General features: G+C 32.9%; 1 protein-coding gene across 5 annotated transcripts in view; it reads right to left on the bottom strand.

Annotated features, from left to right (window-relative positions):
- CDH18 (cadherin 18) overlaps positions 1-12,249 on the bottom strand; it is a 952,430-nt gene that overhangs the window by 74,974 nt on the left and 865,207 nt on the right. For all 5 annotated transcript variants that reach the window (XM_079145368.1, XM_079145369.1, XM_079145367.1 and 2 more), the window contains one exon: positions 660-913. In XM_079145368.1, coding sequence (XP_079001494.1) covers positions 660-913 — 254 coding nt within the window. The remainder of the gene's footprint in view (positions 1-659; positions 914-12,249) is intronic.

Genomic DNA, 12,249 nt, shown 5'->3' with positions numbered 1-12,249 from the left:
GTCAGCATATTTATGTGCATTGTTACTCCTTCTTTAAATGTTAGCACTTTGAGAATCAGCAGCATGGAATGGATATCACTTGGTTGTTGGTGGAAACACCAGAATCTCCACACTCACCTTCCTGTCTCACTGAGTGTCCAGGCTGACCTGGGTACCCTAGCACTCAGTGTGACTGCCAGCTACTGACTACTTTAATTGGTGCTTTGTGAATTTTGATTCACATCCTCTGACGATAACTCTGAGGGGTAGGTATTATTTTTCCTCTTGTACATTAGGATAGAACCAAAAAGCTCGTGTGGCCAGAGGGACCAGGAGTCAAGTAGAGATGGATAATATTTCCATATTTTGCTTTCACACTATCCATACTTCCTTTCACTAAGATACCAAAGAGTCTCTCATTTGAGAATATTTCTACAACAATGTTGTCAATTATGCACACATCTATTAAGTCAAGTGGAAAGAATCTGTGTGGTCAACAACACATGCATGGAGATAGCTACTATCTGCTATATTCCTCAGTTAATCAACAAATATTATAATTTAATTATAAAAGAAACCTAACCCGGAAATAAAACATATTTGTATTACTTAATTCAGTCTAAATTCACTTGAGAGGCAACAAATATCTTTATATATTTGAATACTGAATCATAGCATACCTTACTAAACTATTAGCACTGTCTGGATCTTGCGCCAAAACTGTGCCAACAATGGTACCGATCTTGGCATTTTCATAGACTTCCATTACGTAAGAAGGCATGGAAAATAGTGGTGGTTCATCTACATCTCCAACAATGATCTTCAGCATGGTCGCATCTTTGAAAGGACCCAGGTGGGAAAATCGAAAATCCAGGTGTGTATTGGCTCCTTCTATGTTGAGGGTATATGACTTCTTTTTCTCATAGTTCAGTGGCTGTGAAGAATAAGTAAGATTTCCAATATCACGACTTTTATATTTTTCAAATAAGCATTATTTTTTTTATGTTTTTGAATAACAAAAAAGCAGAATAAACAAATATTTTATTATGCTCAAACACAAACTAAATTTCATCTTAACAACAACATTTAGATTAGAAATCACAGAAACTTATTTCCAGGTATGGCGGTGCACACCTGTAATCCCAGGGGCTTGGGGGGCTGAGGCAGGAGAATTTCAAATTCAAAGCTAGCTCCAGCAACTTAGGGAGACCCTGTCTGAAAGAATAAAATATGAAAAAGGGCTGGGATTGTGGCTCAGTGGTTAAATCCCCCATTCCCATTCAATTCCTGGCAACAACAACAACAATAATAACAACACCATCATAGAAACTCAAAGTTTGAATCAATGGTAAATTTACATATTATTTATCCCTAAATATGGTAATCCCCCATGGAAATTCAAAAGCAGATTACCCATAGGAAAACAAGTTTTGCTCTCTGGGGACTCTTGTTATTAGCACCTGCAACCCCAGGCAATTTCTTTTTTATCTCTTCTTCAGTCTACATTGTTAAACTTAGAAAAACAAAAACAAAAACAAAACAGTAATTTCCTCAAATTTAAAAAACAAAATATTTAAGCAATTTTTCTCATAAATTGTCCTTTTAAAATTGATGTATTCATTTTTAATTGAAAGAAAATAATTGTATCTATTTAAGGGGCACAGTGCAATATTTAGACACAAATATGCACTGTGAAATGATCATCTGAGATGTTTAGGTTTTCTACCGTCTCAAGCAGTAATCGTTTCTTTGTGACAAGAATGTTCAAAATCCTCTCTTTATTTTGATTTATGATACAATATCCTAATGACAACCACAGTATTGTGTAATAATATCTCAGAGCACATTCCTTCTCTCCATGTCTTTGTACATGTTAACAAGCTCTTCCATGTTCCCTTTCTCCCCTCACCTCCCCAGATTCTCAGATCCATGGTTCTACTCTAAGTCTGTGGAGTCAGCTTTTTTAGTATCCACATATGAATAAAACCAGGCAGTGTTCATCTTCATACAGTGTATGGCTTATTTCACTTAACATTATGATTTCCAGGTCAATTTATGATGCTGCAATGACAGAATTTCATTTCTTTTTTATTGCTAAATAGTATTTCATTGTATATACACACCATGTTTTATTTATTCATCTTTTAGTAGACATATAGGCTAATTGCATATGTTTGCTAATGTTAGAAGTGCCACAATAAACACAGGAATGCACATGCCTTTTCAAATGCTGGTTTCAAATCCTTTGTTCATACACCCAGTAGTGAGATTATAGCCACGTTTTTTTTTTTTAATTATATATATATATATATGTATGTATGTATATAGATATTTAGATGTTTATAGAACTTTGTTTTTTATTCATTTATTTATATGTGGTGCTAAGAATTGAACCCAGTGTCTCATGCATACTAGGCAAGCACTCTACCACCGAGCCACAACCCCAGTCCCCACAGTAATTTTATTAGTTCATTTTGGTTACAGATAACATTTGTGTTCATTTAGACATAATTAAACAAGTATGGAATACAATTTTCTCTAGTTTAAGAAAGAGCAAGTACTAGGTTCTGAATTATAGCCACGTGTGGATTTGCTTGGGCAAGGACATCTTCATAAAAAAATGTTGAATAGAGAAATGAGACTAGACCTTGATCTCTGTCCACACTCCTTTATCTTTCTTAAGATAAAACAATTTAAAATAAATTCAAAAGCACATATACAAAACTGTTAGAATAAATAGGAGAAACACGTCAGAATATTTTAAGCAAAAATATGTTCAAATATGATACGAAAAGGTCCTCTTCCTGGCTTGCAGAGAGCTTCCTTGTTGCATCATCTCTATGTGTCTCTTCTTATAAAGGTAATAATCCCATTCATGGGGCTCCACTCTTGTGACCTTATCTCCCAAAGTCTCCACCTCTAAATAACATCCCATTAGACATCAACATATGACCTTATTGAGAGTCAGACACATGTAGTCTGTCACAGTTCAGGAGAAACTAACTAGAATCAGCATCCTTACTGGGTTCTTGTAAATAATAATAGTTCTGCTGATGATTTCTTCTTTTATTTCTTCTTAATTGTCTTAGAAAATTTACCTTTCTGTTGTTTCAAGATGCATAGAAGAGAAGATAACTTTTTCATTTGCAAACCATATGCTGAGAACCTAGAACCTAGAGAGTTTCTAGGGTTATGGGGACATGGATAAGGTGGAGTCAGTACAATATTTTTACTGGTTTGTAAGGTATTACTTTTTTTTTTTTTTTTTTTTAATTTCAACTGGGCATGTTAGTGCAAGCCTATAATCCCAGCAGCTTGGAAGGCTGAGGCAGAAGGATTGCAATTTCAAAGATAGACTGAGTACCTTAGGAAGACTCAAAGTAACTTACTGCGATCCTATCTCAAAATAAAAAATAAAAAGGTCTGGGAACTTAGGTCAATGGTAAAGCATCCCTGGATTCACTTCTCAGTACCAAAACAAAAAAAAAAAAAAAAACACCTTAAGTTCTCAAAAGTTAGCAATATAAAATGGAAAGTTATACTCCATGTATGTATTATATGTCAAAATACATTCTACTGTCATGTATAACTATAAAGAAAAAATAAAACTTTTTTAAAGTTAACAATATAAAAAAATTTTCATATGTGTGATACAAATGTTTTTGTATATGTGTATGTCTTTAAAAGGGCTAACCCACTAACTAGGAGTCATTTTCTTGTGAGGGAATCCCTAAAATTGAGTTGTTATTTTACCATACATCTTGTTAAAGGAATTACATAACTCCTTGTTAAACACACCTATTGAACTTTTTCTTTCCTTTCTTTCTGTCTCCTTTACATTAATAAGTGAGAATCTGTTTTGACTAGTTTATCAATAAACCCCATCTAGAATTAAATAACCTATCTTAGAAACTGTACACACTTACTGTTGGTATTTGGGTGGGTAGCTATGGCTTTCTTGACTTTAAATTTCTGTGCAATCAGAATCTGGGCATGCTGTTCCTGGAAAGAAGCCTGACAGCTTTAACACCTAAGATCAATGTGTATAATTATGTGCACTCAACGGGCTGCCCTTGGTATGTTATATAATGACTGAGATTATTCCCATGGAATATGGGTGTTCAAGGCTTTAAAACTAAAAATAAGGATGCATTTACTAGAGAAGCTTAGCATATCTTTTCTCATGATAACACTGGTATTTAAAACATCAATCTTATTTATTCATTGTTTTAACTTTTATATCATTCTAACTGTCCATGATATTTGTGAAGGAAATTTTGGTCACGTTTAATCCTATCTGATAACAAAATCAAACTGTGTACCCACCTTGAAAGACATCCGTCTTTTCATTCTTAGCAGGTCCCTTGCCATATTAGATGTCATACGTCTTAACACTAACTGTCCAAGTGCTAAGGTGTAGACTGTTTTTGTGGACACACGATTTCATGTTGATGATCATTTAATATATACTGAACTACTCCTATGCGGGAATAGTCATTTTGAAACACTTGTTTGCCAAGATTGGCAGATGGATGGATGGAGACCCATCTGGCATCACAATGGAATCAGAGGATTATTTCAGGTTGGAAGAGAAATTTGAAGCAGACGAATTAATGCAAATGGAAATATTTTAGAAACCTCATTTATGAAGAGAAATTTAAAAGGCTGAATTGCAAGTATAGAAAAACTGGAAGGAAATTATACTTAGTTACTTGAGGATAGTTTAGAAATATGTACATGAAATAAAGTATGTTGTTCTTCATTTTTTATGACAACCAGAGTAGTATATAAAGATGGCATTAGTATGATAATTGTTTTCCAACTATTCTTACTGTGTTAGAGGTATACAAATACCTATCATTAATACATTTATACACGCCTCCTAGAATTTTCTAGTAATCGTTAGCTTTGGGGAAAGTATTTAAACTCTGTCTGTAGGTTTCACTTTCCTTTATTACTGTAAAATTTGTTTTTCCAAAAATAGTCTATCGAGAACAGTATATTAAGAAAAATAAAATGTATCTTCTAATTCCAGATTTTAATGAAAGAATGGTAAAGAAAATAACTTTATAAAGAGGGAAATGGAAATTTACTCATGGTACAGAAAGCAATAACATGAAATATTTGCCTGGAATTTATAAAACACAAATATATATTTTCCTGCATTAAAATAAAACAGAGAATTGCTGTAGAAACATGAAGGATAATATGAACCTGATAAGTACAGCTATAATAGACTCAGGGATTGTTCATAAGAATATAAATTTTTTAAAAAAGAATATGAATTTTTTTCTTTTATAGCTCAGTTCTCTGTTAAAGCCTCTTTTTTTTTTCTCTCTTTTTTTAGTTTTTTCTGGGTGTATTCTGGCAATAATTGTTTGGATTAAAGAACTGATTGACTCTGAAGTTAAATAAGGAAGTGGGAAAAGTGTTCTTTCATTTAGAGCAATTTGAAGACCCTTTCAAAGAGTAGACTCTAGTTTATTGCTAATTTGTTTATTATTATTTGACACATAGACTTTTGCTCCACCAAGATATGTGTTGGTGGCTGGAGTATAATTACTTGAATAAAGTTCATCCCATTTTACAAATTTTTAGAATTATGATGTTTCTTACTTTAGAAACCTCAAGCATATATTATCAATTGGTATTTAATATGAGAAATAGGTAAATATTAGGGAACTGTATTCTAGAAATAACCAACCCAACATTAATATTTATAAAAAAACACTTCAGGAATAGTATCAGATTATTTTTAATTATTATAAAATTTGCCCCAGATTTAATTCTCTGGACAAACAGTTTTGGTCCAAGTTCAATGAGATAAAAAAAAAAAAAATCTTACATCATTGATTTTCAAACTTGCAAAGGTTATAATTAGTGTTGCCTTATTTCATAAAGTCTTGAATACCCAATTACATTTTATTCAGTATTTCTAAATAATTTTAGTATTATATATAAAATACATATAATTATTATATATACTATATAATTATATATGTATTATATATATATATACATACATATATACATATGTATATATGTATTGGTACCGGGATTGAATTTGGGGTGCTTAACCACTGAGTCACATCCCCACCCTTTTCTTATATTTATATTTTTTATATAGATGCGGTCTTGCTGAGTTGCTCAGGGCTTTGCTAAGTTACTGAGTTGCTGGGATTACAGGCGTGAGCCACTGCACCCAGCTATAATATTTACAAATTAAGAAGTAGGACATAGTTACATAAAGCAATTATTTATTGTTTATTTAAAATTAGAATTTACCTAGGTGCCCTGTGTTTTATCTATCAACTCTATGATATATTCACATTCCAATATTCAAAATCAAGATGTTCTTAGTTGGTGATCAGGCTCATTCGTCACTAAAGAAAGGACAAGCAATAGGACTTGAATGTATATTGGTAACTCTTATCCTATAAAAAGTTAAGGTTGTCTGTATCTGTATGACATTTTTTTTTTTTTTTTTTTTTTTTTTTTTTTTGGTGATGCAGGGAATTGAACCCAGGGCCTCATGTTTGCAAAGTAAGCACTCTACCAACTGAGCTATCTCCCCAGCCCTCTGTATGACATTTCTGACATCCAATTAGATAGCACATACAAAATTCTTTTGTACGATTCAAACTAACAATTTTTTCCTTAATATTGAACACTCCAAATATTTTTAATTAATCCCACTTGTGACATGCTTTGTTTTACTGGACCGTGCTTGGAATTGTGCTTAGAATGGTTAATGAATACTTATAGATTAGGTTGCTCAGTATTGGTATTAGTTTATAGCTGTTTTGGTTAATAGTGTAATATTAGTTTCCAAGGTCTGACGTAACAAATTACCACAAAGGAAATGGATTAAAACAGAAGAAATTCATCCTCTTGACGTTCTGAAAGCAAGAATTCATGAATTTGACAAGTCCGTCCTCTATCTGCGGACCCTACAGGAGAATCCTTTCCTTGCTTTCTCTAGCTTCTGCGGCTGTCCTGGTCTTTCTGAGAAGTAATCATTCCCACATTGCTGTCATTCAACTTGCCTTGTAATTCAACAACTTGCAAAATGGGATTTCAGGTTTGCTTAGAAATCCCAGCTTTGCAACTATGGATGACAAAGATTTCTTCCAAGGCACAAGTAATTAACACACAGTGCAGAGGCAGTGGTGAGCAGACTTAGGGTTTGAGGACAGACAGGAGGCTTAGAGGGTTATTCTTAAACCTGAAAACTAGCAGACTTTTCCCTACTGGATTTTAAAATTGCTTGGGATTGGAGACACCTTTATTTCTTCCATTTTGTCCATGTTCAAATATCAGCCTCTATAACTATTATTCTATATGTCTCTGATCATTATACTTTGGAAGCAGATAACTGGTTATCTAAGTTCATAGATTCACAAAGACTTTAGTCACAGATGGAAACTACTCACTTCCATCTACCTGATTTTGATGATGAGAATTTTGTCAATGATATTTAGATAAGGTTTTCAACTTAGAATTGATTTTTAATCCCTTAGGATTTGTAGAAAAGTTGGGGTGGAATGACACTATTGTACACATGAGATGGACATGAGTTTGGGGGAACCAGATCCAGACTATAGTGAACAGATAGTCCATCAATTATGCAATTATTTTACACAGTACAAAGAACAGGAGGAGCTTATTTTGAATTATCAATGCAGAGGCTAAATGCAGTGACAAAAATGTTAATAAGTGAGGCAGAGGGAGATTTGGCAGAAATGATATGATGAGGTAATGTGAACACACATGTGGAGATGGGAGTGATATGACCATGAATCAAACAACTGAGCCTCTAGAGGCCGGAAGAAGGAGGGAAAGGATGCTTCCCTAGGGTTCATGGGGAAGTGCAATCCAGCCTCCAGAACTCTGAAGTAACCTATGTCTGTTTCAAGACATGGTTAGTAGTAACATGATAAAGCATCCCTAGAAAGTCATGTATATTTATTTAAATATTAAAATGCAGCAGAAATTTTCCTTTTTCTTGGTGCGTTGAAAGGTATGGAAATTATTGTCACCCCTTTGGTGCAGTGATCAGTAATTGAAACTATTTACTCTTTCAACTTTGATAAAATTCTTTACCAAACCTTCTTCCTCATCTGTTTTGGAAGGGTTCAATCATAAATTTCCAATTTTCATATATGGAAATCAGTTTATGAGGATTTTGTATTTTCATGAAGTTGCTTTTAGCAATTCCACCCCCAAATTTCTTTTACATGGGATTTATTCGTATAGAGTTTTAAAATATGACACTACAATTTTTTTCAGCATTTTCTAGAGGTTTATGTGCTGGCATTTCTTCCATGTTTCTTAATAATATTAAAGTTTATTTATTTTTCTGTTTTCTATTTCCCAATCTTCTTTTGTCATTGTTAATTTATTTTCTGCTTTCATTTTTCCTATTTTATTCATATTTGTTAATTTTTTCACTTCTCGTGTTTCTTCTTCTTGATACATTTATAAATATGTGTGTACTCTCAGGAGAACTTAACATCTATCCTATAATATTCATTCATGTTCTTTTTCGTTTTTTTTAGTTATCGTTCTCTTTAGTTTTACATGACAGGACAATACATTTAGATATAATTATAAAAGCATGGAATATATTTTAGGCTAGTTAAAGTACCACGCTTAGGGATGTATGTGTTGGTAGGATTCACTGTGCTATTTTCATATATGTACATGGGAAAACTCATATGCATTCCACTGTCTTTGCTTTGGTTATCCCCCCTCCCTTCTCACCCATTCCCCACTGTCTGATTTACTGCACTTTGATTCTTATTGGTAAAAATAACTCTGGAAAAATGAAACTGTTGAGAAAACTGGAAATCCACATGCAGTAGAGTAAAATTGAACCCTTATCTCTCTTCCTGCACAAAACTCAGTTCAAAGTAGATTAAGGACCTAGGTATTAGACCAGAAACCCTGCACACAGTGCAAGAAAAGGTAGGCCCAACACTCCAGCATATCAGCTTAGGAACTGACATCCTTCATATGACCCCTAAAGTGCAAGAAGAAGAATTAATAATCAATAAATGGGAAGACATAAAACTAAAAATCTTCTTCACAGTAAAGGAAACAATCAAGAGTGTGAAGAGAGAGCCTGCAGAATGGAAGAAAATTTTTACCAACTGCACCTCAGAGGGAACACTAATTTCCAGGATACATAAAGCATAAAGAACTCAAAAAACCATGCACACACACACACACACACACACACACACACACACACACACACAAATAACCCATTCAATAAATGGGTATAGGAACTGCACAGGCACTTCACAGAAGAAATGCAAATGATCAGCAAATATATGAAAAAAATGTTCAATGTCTCTAGCAATTTGAGAAATGCAAATTATAACTACACTGAGATTAATTCTCATTCCAATCAAGAATGGCAATTATCAAGAATAAAAGTAACAATAAATGTTGGTGAGGATGTAGGGGGCAAAAATATATACTTATACACTGCTGGGGGGACTGCAAATTAGTGCAACCACTCTAGAAAGCAGTATGGAGAGTCCTCATTATACTTGTATAGAAATTTTGTAATTGGATGCACTGTAGTTTTGTATTGAGAAACAAACAAATGTGCATGTTATTCATATAGACATGTAATATTTTTTGTATTCTCAAATAAAAAGATTGTTGTTGTAGCAATTGTTACATTTCCAGGTGAAGAAATGTTTTTTTGTTGTTGTTGTTGTTTTCTAATTCACCACCCCAACACTGGTTTCTAGTTGCATTTTATTTTGATGAGAGCATTTGGAAAAGAACATTTTAGTATTATTTTGACTTTGGGCCTTTATTGTGATAGTTTTAAAGACTAATATTTATCATGTTTTCTAAATATCTCATGCATTCTAGAAAAAAATATTTATCTTCAGAATGAAGAGATTGGTTCATATTAACTTCTTATTAATAACATTAAGGAATTATCCACATTGTTAAAACACTTTATCTGTCATGGATTGAAATCAGTGAAATACAACTGCTCTGTCAAGCTCTTTCTAGACAAATCTCCTAGCATGTATTGTGATTTCTACTTCGTAAATAACATCTATGAGTTGAATAGGTAACTTATATATATAGCATACCCATAATAAATTGTCCACTTTAGGATGCTGAAGAAGTATTCTGTTTATGACTTTGGTTTAATTTCTATCATGGTGGGCATTAAAGTTTTATCTCTCATTTTTATTTATATTGTCTTACATATTATACTCTTAATTTCTGTTATAGATGACTGGATTTGTTTTATGAAGTTCTCCTGATATTTCTTGCATTGACAGAGATTTATATGTTTTCCACTGACTAGCTCTATTCTTACAAATTTATGCAATATTCTTCATTGTTATGTATTTGAACAGTAAATACTAATACCATATATTAACCAGCAATAAAAAAAAGTATTTTTTCTCACTGCCCTTACATATTAGTAACAATATTTTAAAAATATTTTACTCTGTATTTTGATGTATCCTTAGAGATCTAATATAGATTTATGGGCTCTGACTTACATCCTTTTTTCATTCCTAGCTATTTCCAATAAAACAATCAATGAATCTATTTCACTTGTACTACTATTCCTAATTAGTAGTACTCTTTCTACATTTTGGGGTGTTCATACTCCACATTCTGATGACCTCCCTGGTCACAAAGATAATCATAGTCAGTGTTACTGCTCTTCATTTTCCTTTAGTATCCACAAGTTGCTCTTGGTGAGATAATGTACTTCCCAATAAAATGTTCTCATTTTTAATGTTCAGTACTATTTGCCTGTAATCACAATCCTGAAAGGCAATATAGCTGGATATAAAATCCTTTCCTCCCATTTATTTTCCTGAGTATCTTGTGGCTATTGTTCCACATGCTCCATAGCTGTTTTAGAATGATCTCCCATGGAAAGACTTCCCTGACCTTCTCCTGCCTTTGAAAAATTGGTACTCATATATCTGAGCTCGTAACAATTTAAGTAAACTTATAACATTAGCACTTGACATCTTGTATTATAATAATATTTCATGTCTACTGAGTTTTGCCCAAGAGAAAGAGTATCATCTAATTCATCTTCATATTTCATGTATCTGGAACAATTCCTAGCGCACAGAGGGTGATTAATAACTCTTCAGAAATCTCAAATATAGCAGTATTTAGAGCAGAGAGTAATGTTATTACATTAAAGGATGAACTAGTTCATTTTTTTTTAAAAAATAGGAATAGTTAACAGCTGCATGTGCCCTAAACAATTAATATAATTTAACTTATTAATCATCATAATATCTCACTGATATATAATTGTTCCCCATTTATAAATGAAGAAACTAAGGCACAGAGAAGTTAAGAAACTTCCAAGGGTCAAAGACTATAAGTGATATATTTGGCTTTGTACTCAGATGGTGAACTCTACAGGTTTTTTCCTTAAACACTAGATTATGCTGCTGGAAATCTAATAAGCAAATAAGTCATGTGACATAACATTTTAGTTTGATGGATATAAATAAATATATTTTAGCAGCACACGATGTTCTTCTTTTTAAAAATGTATTTATGTATTGTCTTTCCAAGAACTGTCTTAAATTAAAAATAAATCAATAATTTTCTTAATTCTACTAGCCAGATCTCTGAGTACCTCTACAATTTCTTTAATTCACAGACTCACAGTGCCAAGAAACTAAAATGCTATTTAGGCAAAATCCCTTATCCATTCGGTCCTTGCTAGAAGTGCTTGCTCTGGCATAATTTTAACTTCTCTAAACAATTGGGCTTCTCTTACTTTTCTTTAGCTACTGCTCAGTTTCCTAATTTAACAGCTCATTGTCAATGAGTTGAGTCCAATTTTTATCTTAGATTTTAGTTTCCTAATTTCATCCTATTACTCCTAGTAATTACTTTTACATATCATTGGTCTTCTTCACTTATAAAGTCACACTCATGCCTCTTTAATATTAATCCACTTAATATTACTATAGATAGTTATCAACTTTTCCATCAATCTCTTTCCAACCATCTCTACGTATTTAGGACTTTTTAATTGTTTCTCATTAATCACTTTTACTCTTCCTTAAGCCCTTCTGATGCATTTCTCCTCTGAAGTTATATAACCAGCAGAAGTACAGGACACTGAAAATATTGCTCAGCCCAGTTGCTCTGTGGTTCCATTCTCCTTGAATTTCAAGGCCCCTTTTTATCTGAAATCTGTGCTGTATGATCATTCATATTTTCATTTGCAGGATGGGTGTTCAA

The sequence above is a fragment of the Sciurus vulgaris genome (genome assembly GCF_902686455.1).
Source record: "Sciurus vulgaris genome assembly, chromosome: 6".
Lineage (NCBI taxonomy): Eukaryota > Metazoa > Chordata > Mammalia > Rodentia > Sciuridae > Sciurus > Sciurus vulgaris.
This window is presented reverse-complemented; position numbering and strand designations above follow the sequence as displayed.